This window comes from Bombina bombina, chromosome 7 (assembly GCF_027579735.1).
Source record: "Bombina bombina isolate aBomBom1 chromosome 7, aBomBom1.pri, whole genome shotgun sequence".
NCBI lineage: Eukaryota > Metazoa > Chordata > Amphibia > Anura > Bombinatoridae > Bombina > Bombina bombina.
This window is the reverse complement of record NC_069505.1, coordinates 337,945,919-337,963,161: the sequence shown is the minus strand read 5'-3', so window position 1 is coordinate 337,963,161 and position 17,243 is coordinate 337,945,919. Positions and strand designations below refer to the sequence as shown.

At 38.6% G+C, this 17,243-nt stretch overlaps 1 protein-coding gene across 1 annotated transcript in view; it reads right to left on the bottom strand.

Annotated features, from left to right (window-relative positions):
* ATXN7 (ataxin 7) overlaps positions 1–17,243 on the bottom strand; it is a 358,110-nt gene that overhangs the window by 49,624 nt on the left and 291,243 nt on the right. Inside the window, exon 5 of the mRNA XM_053689391.1 lies at positions 9,550–9,787. Coding sequence (XP_053545366.1) covers positions 9,550–9,787 — 238 coding nt within the window. The remainder of the gene's footprint in view (positions 1–9,549; positions 9,788–17,243) is intronic.

Here is a 17,243-nt window from a genome sequence, read left to right as displayed (position 1 = left end):
CTGCATGATCCGGTTCATCTCTACAGAACTCAGGGGTCTTCAAAACTTGTTTTGAGGGAGGTAATCACTCACAGCAGAGCTGTGAGATTGTAGTTGACTGTGATAAAAAAACGTTTATTTCTGTATTTTTTTTTTTTTTTCTGCTATCAGGGTTAGTTATCCTTTGCTAATGGGAGCAATCCTAAAATTGTGTTTTTTACAAAGATTTGATGCTATAACTTTTCAGTTTATTAATTTTCAACTGTCATAACTTTTTCTGTGCTTCTTATAGGCACAGTACGTTTTCATATTATAGTAAATTACTTGAAAAGTATTTCCAAGTTGCTAGTTTATTTGCTAGTGTGTTAAACATGTCTGATTCAGAGGAAGATATCTGTGCTATATGTGCTAAAGCCAAAGTGGAGCCCAATAGAAATTTATGTACTAACTGTATTGATGCTACTTTAAATAAAAGTCAATCTGTACAAATTGAACATATTTCACCAAACAACGAGGGGAGAGTTATGCCGACTAACTCGCCTCACGTGTCAGTACCTGCATCTCCCGCTCGGGAGGTGCGTGATATTGTAGCGCCGAGTACATCTGGGCGGCCATTACAAATCACATTACAGGATATGGCTACTGTTATGACTGAAGTTTTGGCTAAATTACCAGAACTAAGAGGTAAGCGTGATCACTCTGGGGTGAGAACAGAGTGCGCTGATAATATTAGGGCCATGTCAGACACTGCGTCACAATTTGCAGAACATGAGGACGGAGAGCTTCATTCTGCGGGTGACGGTTCTGATCCAAACAAACTGGATTCAGATATTTTAAATTTAAGCTGGAAAACCTCCGTGTATTACTAGGGGAGGTGTTAGCGGCTCTGAATGATTGTAACACAGTTGCAATACCAGAGAAAATGTGTAGGTTGGATAAATATTTTGCGGTACCGGCGAGTACTGACGTTTTTCCTATACCTAAGAGACTTACTGAAATTGTTACTAAGGAGTGGGATAGACCCGGTGTGCCGTTCTCACCCCCTCCGATATTTAGAAAGATGTTTCCAATAGACGCCACCACACGGGACTTATGGCAAACGGTCCCTAAGGTGGAGGGAGCAGTTTCTACTTTAGCTAAGCGTACCACTATCCCGGTGGAGGATAGCTGTGCCTTTTCAGATCCAATGGATAAAAAGTTAGAGGGTTACCTTAAGAAAATGTTTGTTCAACAAGGTTTTATATTGCAACCTCTTGCATGCATTGCGCCTGTCACGGCTGCAGCAGCATTTTGGTTTGAGTCTCTGGAAGAGACACTTGAATCAGCTCCATTAGATGAGATTACACACAAGCTTAAAGCCCTTAAGTTAGCTAACTCATTTATTTCAGATGCCGTAGTACATTTAACTAAACTTACGGCTAAGAATTCCGGATTCGCCATTCAGGCACGCAGAGCACTGTGGCTAAAATCCTGGTCAGCTGACGTTACTTCTAAATCTAAATTGCTTAATATACCTTTCAAAGGGCAGACCTTATTCGGGCCCGGGTTGAAAGAAATTATCGCTGACATTACAGGAGGTAAAGGCCATGCCCTGCCTCAAGACAGAGCCAAACCTAAGGCTAGACAGTCTAATTTTCGTTCCTTTCGTAATTTCAAAGCAGGAGCAGCATCAACTTCCTCTGCACCAAAACAGGAAGGAGCTGTTGCTCGCTACAGACAAGGCTGGAGACCTAACCAGTCCTGGAACAAGGGCAAGCAGGCCAGGAAACCTGCTGTTGCCCCTAAGACAGCATGAATCGAGGGCCCCCGATCCGGGAACGGATCTAGTGGGGGGCAGACTTTCTCTCTTCACCCAGGCTTGGGCAAGAGATGTCCAGGATCCCTGGGCGTTAGAGATCATATCTCAGGGATACCTTCTAGACTTCAAATTCTCTCCCCCAAGAGGGAGATTTCATCTGTCAAGGTTGTCAACAAACCAAATAAAGAAAGAGGCGTTTCTACGCTGCGTACAAGATCTTTTATTAATGGGAGTGATCCATCCGGTTCCGCGGTCGGAACAAGGACAAGGGTTTTACTCAAATCTGTTTGTGGTTCACAAAAAAAGAGGGAACTTTCAGGCCAATCTTGGATTTAAAGATCCTAAACAAATTCCTAAGAGTTCCATCGTTCAAAATGGAAACTATTCGGACAATTTTACCCATGATCCAAAAGGGTCAGTACATGACCACAGTGGATTTAAAGGATGCTTACCTTCACATACCGATTCACAAAGATCATTACCGGTATCTAAGGTTTGCCTTTCTAGACAGGCATTACCAGTTTGTAGCTCTTCCATTCGGATTGGCTACGGCTCCGAGAATCTTCACAAAGGTTCTGGGTGCTCTTCTGGCGGTACTAAGACCGCGAGGAATTGCGGTAGCTCCGTACCTAGACGACATTCTGATACAAGCTTCAAGCTTTCAAACTGCCAAGTCTCATACAGAGTTAGTACTGGCATTTCTAAGGTCGCATGGATGGAAGGTGAACGAAAAGAAGAGTTCTCTCTTTCCACTCACAAGAGTTCCCTTCTTGGGGACTCTCATAGATTCTGTAGAAATGAAGATTTACCTGACAGAAGACAGGTTAACAAAGCTTCAAAATGCATGCCGTGTCCTTCATTCCATTCAACACCCGTCAGTAGCTCAATGCATGGAGGTGATCGGCTTAATGGTAGCAGCAATGGACATAGTACCCTTTGCACGCCTACATCTCAGACCGCTGCAATTGTGCATGCTAAGTCAGTGGAATGGGGATTACTCAGACTTGTCCCCTACTCTGAATCTGGATCAAGAGACCAGAAATTCTCTTCTATGGTGGCTTTCTCGGCCACATCTGTCCAGGGGGATGCCATTCAGCAGGCCGGACTGGACAATTGTAACAACAGACGCCAGCCTACTAGGTTGGGGTGCTGTCTGGAATTCTCTGAAGGCTCAGGGACAATGGAATCAGGAGGAGAGTCTCCTACCAATAAACATTCTGGAATTGAGAGCAGTTCTCAATGCCCTTCTGGCTTGGCCCCAGTTAACAACTCGGGGGTTCATCAGGTTTCAGTCGGACAACATCACGACTGTAGCTTACATCAACCATCAGGGAGGGACAAGAAGCTCCCTAGCAATGATGGAAGTATCAAAGATAATTCGCTGGGCAGAGTCTCACTCTTGCCACCTGTCAGCAATCCACATCCCGGGAGTGGAGAACTGGGAGGCGGATTTCTTAAGTCGTCAGAATTTTCATCCGGGGGAGTGGGAACTTCATCCGGAGGTCTTTGCCCAAATACTTCGACGTTGGGGCAAACCAGAGATAGATCTCATGGCGTCTCGACAGAACGCCAAGCTTCCTCGTTACGGGTCCAGATCCAGGGATCCGGGAGCGGTTCTGATAGATGCTTTGACAGCACCTTGGACCTTCGGGATGGCTTATGTGTTTCCACCCTTCCCGATGCTTCCTCGATTGATTGCCAGAATCAAACAGGAGAGAGCATCAGTGATTCTAATAGCGCCTGCATGGCCACGCAGGACTTGGTATGCAGATCTAGTGGACATGTCATCCTGTCCACCTTGGTCGCTACCTCTGAAACAGGACCTTCTGATCCAGGGTCCCTTCAAACATCAAAATCTAATTTCTCTGAAGCTGACTGCTTGGAAATTGAACGCTTGATTTTATCAAAACGTGGTTTTTCTGAGTCAGTTATTGATACCTTAATACAGGCTAGGAAGCCTGTTACCAGAAAGATTTACCATAAGATATGGCGCAAATACTTATATTGGTGCGAATCCAAGAGTTACTCATGGAGTAAGGTTAGGATTCCGAGGATATTGTCTTTTCTACAAGAAGGTTTAGAAAAGGGTTTATCCGCTAGTTCCTTAAAGGGACAGATTTCAGCTCTGTCCATTCTTTTACACAAACGTCTGTCAGAAGTTCCGGATGTTCAAGCTTTTTGTCAGGCTTTAGCTAGGATCAAGCCTGTGTTTAAAACTGTTGCTCCACCATGGAGTTTGAACTTAGTTCTTAATGTTTTACAGGGGGTTCCGTTTGAACCCCTTCATTCCATTGATATCAAGTTGTTATCTTGGAAAGTTCTGTTTTTAATGGCGATTTCCTCGGCTCGAAGAGTCTCTGAGTTATCTGCCTTACATTGTGATTCTCCTTATCTGATTTTTCATTCAGACAAGGTAGTTCTGCGTACTAAACCTGGGTTCCTACCTAAGGTGGTCACTAACAGGAATATCAATCAAGAGATTGTGGTTCCATCTTTGTGTCCTAATCCTTCTTCGAAAAAGGAACGTCTGCTACACAATCTAGATGTAGTCCGTGCCCTGAAATTTTAACTACAGGCAACTAAGGATTTTCGACAAACGTCTTCCCTGTTTGTCGTTTATTCTGGTCAGAGGAGAGGTCAAAAAGCTTCGGCTACCTCTCTCTCCTTTTGGCTTCGTAGCATAATACGGTTAGCCTATGAGACTGCTGGACAGCAGCCTCCTGAAAGAATTACAGCACATTCTACTAGAGCTGTGGCTTCCACTTGGGCCTTTAAGAATGAGGCTTCTGTTGAACAGATTTGCAAGGCTGCAACTTGGTCTTCTCTTCATACTTTTTCCAAATTTTACAAATTTGACACTTTTGCTTCTTCGGAGGCTGTTTTTGGGAGAAAGGTTCTTCAGGCAGTGGTTCCTTCCGTATAAAGAGCCTGCCTGTCCCTCCCGTCATCCGTGTACTTTAGCTTTGGTATTGGTATCCCATAAGTAATGGATGATCCGTGGACTGGATACACTTAACAAGAGAAAACATAATTTATGCTTACCTGATAAATTTATTTCTCTTGTAGTGTATCCAGTCCACGGCCCGCCCTGTCACTTTAAGGCAGGTAATTTTTCCTTTAAACTACAGTCACCACTGCACCCTATGGTTTTCCTTTCTCTGCATGTTTTCGGTCGAATGACTGGTAATGGCAGTTAGGGGAGGAGCTATATAGCAGCTCTGCTGGGTGAATCCTCTTGCACTTCCTGTTGGGGAGGAGTTAATATCCCATAAGTAATGGATGATCCGTGGACTGGATACACTACAAGAGAAATAAATTTATCAGGTAAGCATAAATTATGTTTTTATAGTACATTGTCCCTTTAAATAGGAATGTACATTTTTAGATGCCAGCTCGCATAGCGACGCTCATTTTTTCTAGTGTTTGTAAGATACAGAGGTTTTGTACACTATGCTAATATAATGCTAACAGTATAAATCCTGTGATTACCGCTCAGTATTCCTGGTGCTGAGAATAAAACATTTCACAACATAAACCTTTTACAGATCTCTTTACTCATCCAACTTATTCTTAGAAGGGGACCCAAAAATAGAGGAGTTCCATCAGATTTAAACGTAATATTATAGAGGAAATATGTGTGAGACAATAAGCCTGGGTTGATAAAACATCTCTCTTTTCTAGGCAGCTTAAAAGGACATGAAGCCCATTTTTTTTCTTTCATTATTCAGATAGAGCAGGCAATTTTAAACAACTTTCCAATTTACTTCCATTATTATTATTATTCTTCATTTATAAAGCGCCAACAGATTCCGCAGCGCTGCCCATAGGTACAAGGATAAATGTACAATGGAGAAACAATACAATAAAAGACAACATTTTACAGACAAATACAGGGGGAATTGAGGGCCCTATTCCCGTGGGAACTTACAATCTAGATGGGTAGGAGGATGGGAAACAGGAGGTGGGGACTGCAAGGGTGAGAATGATATTAGTGAGGAGATAGATGAGGGTAACTATTAGGTAAGTGAAATTAATTTGTTACTGAGTCGGGTGATAACCTTCCCTGAACAAAAAGGTCTTTAGGGAACTTTTAAAGGAGGACAGGTTAGGGGAAAGTCTGAAAGCTTGAGGAGGTGCGTTCCTGAGGGTTGGTGCCGCACAGGAGAAGTCCTGTAGTTTAGCATAGCATGGGAGGAGGTGATGGTAGAAGATACAAGGAGCAGGTCATTGTTGGATCTTAGGAGGCGGGCCAGAGTATATTTGTTGATGAGTGAGGACAGGTAGGGTGGGGAAGTATTGGTGAGAATTTTGAATTTAACTTTGCTGTGAATGGGAAGCCAGTAAAGGGACTCACAGAGAGGTGCAGCAGAAACAGAGCGTCGGGAGAGGTGGATAAGCCTGGCAGAGGCATTTAGGATGGATTGAAGCGGGGAGAGGTGGGAGAGAGGGAGGCCAGTTAGTAGGCTATATTACAGTAGTCAAGTCGGGAAATTACCAGGGAGTGGATTAGCAGTTTAGTAGTTTCAGCACTCAGAAACTGACAAATTTTGGAGATATTGTGTAGGTTGTTGTGGCAGGATGAAGACAGCAATTGGATGTGGGGAATGAAGGACAGATTTGAGTCAAGTGCGACTCCAAGGCAGCAGACTTGGGGTGATGGGGAGATAGTGGTGCCGCCAACAGTGATAGAAAAATTAGAGACTGGAGTAGAGTTGGGGGGGGGGGGGATTACAAGTAGTTGGGTCTTGGAAATTTTTATTTTTAGGTGGTGAGAGGCCATCCAGGAGGAAATGCCAGATAAGCAGTTGCTGATGTGAGAATTGACACAAGGGGAGTGTGCAGGGGTGGATAGGTAGATCTGGGTATCAACAGCATAGAGGTGAAAGTTGAAGCCATATCTGTTGATAAGTTTACCCAGTGACAAAGTGTAAACAGAGAAGAGGACCCAGGACAGAGCCTTGAGGTACTCCAACAGACAGGGGCAATAGAGAGGAGGAGTAACCAGTAAAAGAGACGGAGAAAGATCTGTTAGAGAGATAAGAGTGAATCCAGGAGAGGGCAGTGTCACAGAGCCCAAGAGAGCTGAGAGTCCGTAGGAGGAGGGGATGGTCAACAGTGTCAAAGGCAACAGAGAGGTCAAGTAAGATGAGTATAGAGTAGTAGCCATTGTTTTGTGAGGGCAGTCTCAGTTGAGTGTTGGGGACGGAAGCCAGATTGCAGGGGGTCGAGCAATGAGTTGGAGGACAGGAAGTGGGTTTGGCGATTGAAAACTAGCTAGCTGCCAGTAGTGTGTTGCCGCTCCTGAACCTACCTAGGTATAATTTTCAACAAAGGATATCAGGAGAATAAAGTTAGAATAGACTGAGCAGGTCTGGTTTTTACACAGCGCATCGCGGCAACACTGTCTAGACACAGTGTGCCCAGCCGCGCCATTAAAATGAATGTAGCTTGCTCCCGCTACTAGACCAGAGCGGGAGCGAGCTACATTCATTTTAATGGCGCGACCGTGTACACTGTGACTAGACAGTGTTGCCGCAATGCGCTGTGTAAAAACTAGACCCACTCAGAAGAACAAGGAGCGGCGTTCTGGTAAAATTAGGTTTTTACATACAATTTCTCTGAAATAATTGAAAGTATAAATGTGCTGGTAAGTTAATGTTATATATAAGTATAAAAGTATGTAAGTTTACTGCCCCTTTAAAGACTTGTGTTTAAAAAGCATTTTTAACCAGGGGGCACTAAAATTGTTTTGTGGAAGGGCCCACAGACTTAAAGGGACACAGCAGCTAAACATGTTAATTTTTTTTTCATCACAAAAGGTTAAAAGGGACATGAAAGTCTAAATTAAACTTTTCTGTTTGGATAGAGCATGCCATCTTAAGAAACTTTTAAATTTACATATACTATCAAATTTTCTTTGTTCTTTGGTTATCCTTTTGTTAAAAAGCATATCTAGGCTCAGAGGCAGCAGTGCACTTTTGGGAGCTGCTGATTGGTGGTTACACACCAAGTACTGCATTGCTGCTCTGGAGCTGACTTAAACCAGGCTGCAGGGGTTAACTACAGTTAGAGCATTTCATTATTGCACAGGCAGCTCAAAATGTAACGATCCAGATAGATCAATCAATTTGAAAAAAAAAATTCCAATTGGTTTGTATTATCAAATTTGCTAAATTGGCTTCCTTTGTTGAAAAGCATACCTTGGTAGGCTCAGAAGCTAGCACATGCTTGAAACACTATTGTGTGATGGCATCTGCAGGGCTGAGGGCAGTGCACGTGTCAGAAGCATTATATGACAGTATTAAAGTAACAATTGTATACACCTTTGAGCAATAGGTGGCAGCGGCTTTAGCAACAATGTATAACATTGTAACAATGCTGCAACACTGGCAACACATAGTGCTCCAAAGAGATGACTGCTCCTGAGCATACCTAGGTATGCTCTACAACAATAATATTTTTGTAATAGAAGCAAAAGTATCTTTAAAAATGAAATTTTAATTTTTTGTTTCAGGTCTACGAAACTTTGTTTAAATGTAATCAAGAATAACTGCTTAACTCTGTACAACTGAGTCCTGGGACTCAGATAGGGACAACTCAGACATAAAACAAACAAACAAACACTGTAACACAATTTGAAACATTCTCTTTAAAACTGAAGAGAGAACATTTTCTGATCTGGGTCAAACCAATGGCAATTGCGCATAAATGGGTCTCTTCATTTGCTTGCCAGACACATCCAGCTCAGAAGCGGAAGTCTACTGTCACTCCAGATAAAACTTTATTTATGTGTTATCCCCAAATGTGTGGTTAAATAAAGATATAGCAAGATTCAAAAAGATCCACTGCTGGAGTACAAATATGTGTTGCAAATACATGGCCACACTGGTCAAGCCATTTGTGTTGTTTACTGCTAGAGCAGAAAGAAATATAACCCCTTCAGGGCTTCTATACAGGCCCTTCTCTGCAACATCTCTCAATAGATCACAACAAACAACGTGATACATCCCTCTGCCTCTAGGGTAATCACCATTAGTGGTTCCAAAGATGTTCCAGCTGTTGAAAGACACAAGATGACCACTTCTAGCTGAGAGTTCCTGCAACAGCAGATCCCAAAGTCACCGGCCTGGGAGGAGTGTGGAGGGCCAATCAGAAGTGCAAGTATGTGATGAGGTTGAGGGCATGGTGTACCATTTGGGTTATTTGACTACATGGTGTTCTTCAGCAAAGTGCTGGAGAACTTTTAAGCTGTTTTAGGCATGCAGTACTGTAGAGCAGTGGTTCTCAAATCCAGTGACATCAAGACCCGGTAAATTTTAGCTGGAAGTGTCCAAGGCCTGGTATTCATCGGTAGGAGGTAGTATTCGAATATATATGTCTGGGAGTTGACATATCCAGCGTTCCACAACTCCAGTAAAGCAAAGTAGTGCATGGTACAACATGAAGACATAAGCCAGGGCAACACAAATACAGCTGCAAAACGCGTCATTGACCAAATTAAATAAAAAGTGCAATAAACGTATTTGGATTTCTAAAAGCATTTTTCACGGTCTGTACAGCAAAGAGTGAAAACAAAAATTACTATTGGTATCTAATTTTTCTCCCAAAAGATGAATCAGGGATAACACTTGTTAAATCAGAGTAAAACCAAAAAAGAAAACACAAAAATGTGTAAAAAAATTATACTTGTTTCTTGCAATTGCCCATCACAAATGTCTACTCAAAGCAAATGGCACTTATACACAAATAAAGAGTAAATATAAATAACTTACATTTTATCTTGGAGAGGCTTGTTAAGCTGCACAGGATGTATTGACCTGTTTCCACCTATCGGCAGTTTATCTTTGGGAGATTTCATCAGCTTGGGGTTTGTCGAGGCACTACTTCCACTGGACGTACGCGTGCTGCTATTACCGCTTGTTTTGTTTTTTGATAGAGCGGGATAGTGGGAATATGCTGACGAGGATGGCGGTGTCAAGGGGAGCTTGCTGGAGGAACCGTGTCTTCTTTCTGCAATGTGACAAAATAAAAGAATTAAAAGTTAAAGGGACATTAAAGTCAAAATTAAATGTTCATAATTGAGATAGAGATAGATAATGTTGTTTTAACTGGGGCTGCAAAATTAATCGCATATGCGATTTAAAACCGCAATTAATCGCCACGATTTAAAAACCGCGAGAGTACGCAAACCAGCTCCATCTAGTGGTTGCTTTTAGCACACATTTGTAAAATGGCTGTTTTACTTTCACATTCTGTTTGCGATCTCAGTAGCAACCGATCAATCTATAAAAGTCTAAAAGCAGAGTCCATGCAGAATATGTGAAGAGGAGGGAAAGCCACTTACTTATATTTCCCCCTAGGGACGTCTGCAGTCTGAAACTTAGGGTATGTAATCATTATGGAACCTCCCACACAATCTCCTGCTCTTTGAGAAACGGCTCAAATACATAGCAGATGCAGTTAACCCCACGGCTGCCAAAAAGGCTAAAACTGCAGTCCCCTCTGCTAGCTAGCTAGCTGCTGGGTTAACTGCATCTACAATGTATTTGATATCAGCAAGGCACAGCATTTCTGAAAGGAGCAGCCCCCCACCCCTACTGCAATATGGGTTATAATTAAAATGATAATACCAATACCGTAACTACCTGAGTTCAAATATAAATATGCTAAACAGTTACCTATAAAGTTAATGAGGGTGAATCAACTGTAAAAACAAAAACTAAAACCACAAGTAAAAAACACATATAACAACAAACCCAAAACAATGATGTGATAAAGAATCTCAATACATCCACAGCATGTATGTGAAAAGAGGCAAATGATAAGAACATTAATAAAAATTAAATGATAATTGGTAAATAATATTATTAAATGTTAATTCATTCATTAATGAGATAAAACTGTGTACTTTCTATTCTTTAAAAAAAATGTTAAAAAGGATACTAAACCCAAATTATTTTTTTTCATGAATCTGATAGAGAATGCAATTTGAAAGCTTAGGAGCTGGCCCATTTTAAGTTCAGCGCCTGGGTACCTGAGTACTGAACCAAAAATGGGCCGTCTGCTAAGCTTTCATTCCTGCTGTTTCAAATAAAGACACCAAGAGAAGAAAATGGATAATAGGAGTTAATTAGAAAGTTGCTTAAAATTGCATGCTCTATATGAATTATAAAAGAAAAACATTTGTGTTTAGTATCCCTTTAAATAAACCAGATTGATTAAAAAAAGGGTTTCATAAATTAGATAATTCTTTTCTAGCTAGTTCCCAATAGATATTTTCATGTTGTTTTTTAAGCAGAACATATATATATATATATATATATATATATATACACACACACACACACATATTTTTTTTAAATTAATAAATATTTGTGTGCCACTGAGATAAAATAATATACAAGATAAACAAATATTGGTGTAACTCTTTAACCACTTTACACCGTCAGGACGTTCCGTGCCGTCCTTAACAGTGCTTAATGTTGATAGGACGTCATGCAACGTCCTACCTTATACGGTGTCCTGCAGCTTCCCCCTTTGAAGATGTCAAGAATCGGCCTGGGGGGCATGCTTAGCGGCATAGACAGTCCCTCATGATCCTTGAAATCACATGATTGCATCAACGATGATTTTTACTAAAAGTGTTTACATCGGAACTAAATTTCCATGTTAACACTAACTATTAATATCAAAACAAACTAGTTTGATTCCATTTAACTCTTTTTGAAACTGACATACTATGCACATACAATTAACATTAATACCCTTTATGAACCTGATAAGAGAGGGAAAAAACTGCTACAAAAAAAAGAAAAGAAATAAAAAAACATGGACAATTAGAACAAAATATGTAAATATCTGTTAAGAAAAACAAAACAAGTATGAACGCTGTGGCTTTAACCTAAAGACAAAGTACATCACAAGAAACTTCTACTTTTGTTAAAAAATATGCCCTCAACTTTTGAAATTAATGTTGGTTTACAAAATTAGAAAAACTTAACTTAAAGGGATACTAAACCCACATTTTTTCCTTTCTTGATTCAGATAGAGCATGCCATTTGAAGCAACTTTCTAATTTACTCCTATTATCAATTTTTCTTCATTCTCTTGGTATCTTTATTTGATAAAGCAGGAATAAACGCTTTGGAGTCGGCCCATTTTAGGTTAAGAACCTGGGTGGCTCTTGCTGATTGGATGGCTAAATGTAGTCACCACTCAGCAAGCCCTATCCAGGGAACTGAACCAAAAATAGGCCGGCTCCAAAGCTTTCATTCCTGCTTTTTAAAATAAAGATATCAAGAGAACAAATAAAAATTAATAGGTGTAAATTAGATAGTTACTTAAAATTGCATGCACTATCGGAATCATGAAAACAAATATATGGGTTTACTATCCCTTTAAAGGCCCATCATAGTCAAAAAATGACACAATACGTACTCAGAGAATGTCATTTTAAGACTTACAACCATTTAAAGCTATGTATTAAAGTGCACTGCTGGTCCTAAACCAAAACTGCTGCTGATCCAATCAGCAGCACTAGTCCCATAGCCGAGTCGTGTGAATAGCACTGCTGATTGGATTAGCTGCAGTTTCCCCCTTTACGGGGATTTAACATGCAGCATCAAAGGGTTTCTAGACTTCAAATGACACGCTATAACAAACAAGAGCATGTAACTATTTACTAGATTCAGCAATTAGGTATTAAATTGAAGAAAAAAGAAAAATCAGGAGAAAATAAAGACAATATACAAAATAAAGGTTTTGAAAGTATTTAAAATTGTTTTATTAAAGGGACATGAAACCCACATTTTTTCTTTCATGATTCAGATAGAGAATACAATTTTAAACAACTTTCTAATTTACTTCTATTATCTAATTTGTTTCATTCTCTTGGTATCATTTGTTGCTCCTGAGCTTACTTAGATAAACCTTTCAGCAAAGGATAACAAGTAAAGGAAGCAAATTAAATAATGGAAGCAAATTAAATAATAGAAGTAAATTGGAAAGTTGTTTAAAATTGTATTCTCTATCTGAATCATGAAAGAAAAAATTTGGGTTTCATGTCCCTTTAATGATTTTATACTTTAGATTATAGTAAATATGTTTTCGATTTTTATTTTATTTCAATAACAAATTTCGGGGTGCTACTTATTTTTAATTAAACCAATTAAGTCCCTTTAATATTTAATTAAATTAATGAAGTCCCTTTAATAAAATGATATACAGAAATAAAGTACTTTGAAATGCTTTTTACTCTTTTTTATTTGTTAAGTTAAAGTGAAAGTAAACCCTAGCGTTGTACAAACGCTAGGATTTACTATTGAAACAAAGGGCACTTTCATTCATGAAGTATAAGATACTTCATGTAGAAAGCTCCTTTATTTGATTCAATCGATCGCCGTTTTTAGCTGCTACAGCAGCGCACGGCTAAAAAATTTTTTGGCTAAGAGGTGACGTTTTCACCTCTTAGCCAATAGCAGTGCGGTAAATCCGGCTTGGCGCCCATGGGAGCCGGATTTACCGCATTGCTATTGGCTAAGAGGTGAAAACGTCACCTCTTAGCCAAAAATGTTTTTAGCCGTGCTCTGCTGTAGGAGCTAAGAGCGGTGATCGATTGAATCAAATAAAGGAGCTTTCTACATGAAGTATCTTATACTTCATGAATGAAAGTGCCCTTTACTTGTTTCAATAGTAAATCCTAGCGTTTGTACAACGCTAGAGTTTACTTTCACTTTAATATTCAGCGGATCAATAGCTACTGCCTACACTAACATAACAATTTTTTGCCATTTACAAGCTGCTAAGAACACTGTGCACTGATTCTGAAAACATCGTAGCAAGATGACATAGTGGCTTTCCTCAGTGCAAGGTTTACCAGTGTTATGATAAGAAAAAAAAATGTTTAAAAAGGAACAGTAAACAACTTGAAATTACAAGACATTTTTGTTGTTAAAGAAGGACATTTCAGGCAGGTCTAAATGTCTTTAAAACAAATAAACATCCTTTTTACTGCAATTGTTTTGTAATCAAATTAAAGTTTCATGAATCAGATAGAGCATACAATAAAAACAAACAAAAAATTCCAATATACTACTATTATCAAAACGTACACAATATTTTTATATGCACACTTTCTGAGGCTCCAGCTACTACTGAGCATGTGCAAAAGTAGACAGCATACGCACATATGCATTCTAGTCAGGGTTTATAAAATTACTAGCCCAGAGGACATAATTTACTAGTACACTCAATGTCAAAGATAGAAATAACTTCTATTTTTTTTCTCGTCCACTACAACTTCTTACTCAATCAGGACTAGTGGAAATTTCAAGATATATCTATCTCTTATTCATTATTTTTCCTTCTCTCTCTCACTTTTTCTTTCTTTCTATCTATATAAATCTCTCTTTTTCTTTCTATCTCTCTTTTTTTCTATCTTTTTCTTTCTATCCGTTTATCTCTCTCTTTCTATCTCTCTTTTTCTATCTTTTTCTCTCTCTTTCTTTCTATGTCTCTCCTTTTCTTTCAATATCTCTTATTCTTTCTATCTCTCTCTCTCTTATACTATCTGTCTATGTTTCTCTCTTGTTCTCTTTCTCTCTCTTCTCTTTTTCTATCTTTCTCTCTTTTTCTATCTTTCTCTCTTTTTCTATCTTTCTCTCTTTTTCTATCTTTCTCTCTTTTTCTATCTTTCTCTCTTTTTCTATCTTTCTCTCTTTTTCTATCTTTCTCTCTTTTTCTATCTTTCTCTCTTTTTCTATCTTTCTCTCTTTTTCTATCTTTCTCTCTTTTTTTCTTTCTATCTCTCTCCTTTTCTATCTTTCTCTCTTTTTCTTTCTTTATCTTTTTCTCTCTCTCTTTTTCTTTCTATCTCTCTTCTTTCTTTCTTCCTATCTCTCTTTCTTTCTTCCTATCTCTCTTTCTTTCTTCCTATCTCTCTTTCTTTCTTCCTATCTCTCTTCTTTCTTTCTTCCTATCTCTCTTCTTTCTTTCTTCCTATCTCTCTTCTTTCTTTCTTCCTATCTCTCTTCTTTCTTTCTTTCCATCTCTCTTCTTTCTTTCTTCCTATCTCTCTTCTTTCTTTCTTCCTATCTCTCTTCTTTCTTTCTTTCTATCTCTCTTCTTTCTTTCTATCTCTCTTCTTTCTTTCTATCTCTCTTCTTTCTTTCTCTCTCTCTCTTCTTTCTTTCTCTCTCTCTCTTCTTTCTTTCTTTCTCTCTCTCTTCTTTCTTTTTCTTTTTCCCCCTTTTTCTTTCTCTCTCTCTCTCTCTCTCTCTCTCTCTCTCTCTCTCTCTCTCTCTCTCTCTCTCTCTATATATATATATATATATATATATATACATATACACACAATACATGACTAATTTTGTTGATTTAAATTGGATATGGGAAACAAAATAAAAAATATATAGCATGCATATGTAACATCTAAAAGGTGATTTTTCTCTGTAGCATCACAAATGGCCATTTTAAAATGTATTGTTATTTATTGAAAACCTTATTTTCCTGTCCTTGAGAAAACTTTCTTGTTAAGTTCATGTTAGTGGAGGTTTGCCCCTGTAAACCAACAAAGTTATGAGAATTGTCCTTATTAGTAAGTGAAGAACGGATACTTGATTATAAATTGTGTACTGCCAAGAATATTATCACTATCAACCCTGCAAATCTGTGTTTAAACACATAGGTAAAGTAATACTATGGAGCCACATTAAATTTGAAAAAGAAGTATTTTTGCAATATACTTTCATTATCAAAAATACTTCAAGTAAAAGTTATTACAGCGGCATTCATACATATCCTGTGAGGGACTATTGTGTCGTACAAGCCACTGCTGGCTCTCTGATAAGGTATGGTGTGTGAATATTTGTGCACAGCCCCTCACAGGATATGTGCATATGCCGCTGAAAAACAGCAATGGAAGTATATTCTAAAATGCTTGTGTATCAAATTTAATTGTAGCCGTGCACATATTTTTTTTTTACCTTTCTATCGCTTTAAAAAAAAAAAGATCTAGTGTTTGAGTGCACTTTATTGCTAAACATATAATCTTTCTATATGAAGGACAAAAATATAGAGATAATACTAGGTTGTTAAATCTTATTATAGCAGCTGCAAGATCTTTAATACTAAAAGTCTAGAAGTCTCCTAAAATTTCCAGATTAGCCCACTTGTTTAATAAATTAATAAAAAAAATAATAGAAAAATTTGATCTATCTCTAAATGGGAAAAAAATTATAATACCACCAAAATTGTAAATTAAAGGGGCACTCGAGTCAAAATTAAACTTTCATGATTCAGATAGAGAATGCAATTTTAAAGGGACAGTCTAGGCCAAAATAAACTTTCATGATTCAGATAGAGCATGTAATTTTGAACAATTTTCCAATTTACTTTTATCACCAATTTTGCTTTGTTCTCTTGGTATTCTTAGTTGAAAGCTTAACCTAGGAGGTTCATATGCTAATTTCTTAGACCTTGAAGCCCACCTCTTTCAGATTGCATTTTAACAGTTTTTCACCACTAGAGGGTGTTAGTTCACGTATTTCATATAGATAACACTGTGCTCGTGCACGAGAAGTTATCTGGGAGCAGGCACTGATTGGCTAGACTGCAAGTCTGTCAAAAGAACTGAAAAAGGGGCAGTTTGCAGAGGCTTAGATACAAGATAATCACAGAGGTTAAAAGTATATTATTATAACTGTGTTGGTTATGCAAAACTGGGAAATGGGTAATAAAGGGATTATCTATCTTTTAAAACAATAAAAATTCTGGTGTAGACTGCCCCTTTAAACAACTTTTCAATTTACTTCCATTAACAAAATGTGCACAGTGTTTTTTATACTTTTTTCCTACTGAGCATGTGCAAGAATTTACAGCATAAGCGTGTATGCATTTGTGATTGGCTGATGGCGGTCACATGGTACGTGTATGCATTTGTGATTGGATTTTGTCACATGTCACATGGTACAGGGGGAATGGAAATAGACATAACTTTGAAAAATGTCAGAAAAAAAATCTACAACTGATTTGAAGTTCAGACTAAGTGCTATTGAATTGTCTTGTTATCTTGCATTTGTTGATTATGCAAATGTACTGTGTTGACTGGTCCTTTAAAGTGGTTAAGCTGTTTGCAGACTGTTAAACAATTTTAGAAGAATAAAAGGGAAATGCTTAAATGTCGTTTAAAATGTCTATTACAGTTTCCTCTCCCCCCCCCTCCTCATTCTTTTCCACTCACTATTGGTTATATAGTGTTTTTTTTTCTTTCTTTCGTGATTCAGATAGAGTATGCAACTTTCTATTTTACTTCTATTCTCAAATTTTCTTTGTTCTCTTTGTATCCTTTGTTGTAAAGCAGTGACATAAGCTCACGAGTATGCACCTATCTAGAGTACTATTTTGACAGCAGTTTTTCAAGAATGTTATCCATTTGCAAGAGAACTAGATAGCAGCACTATTTTCTGTC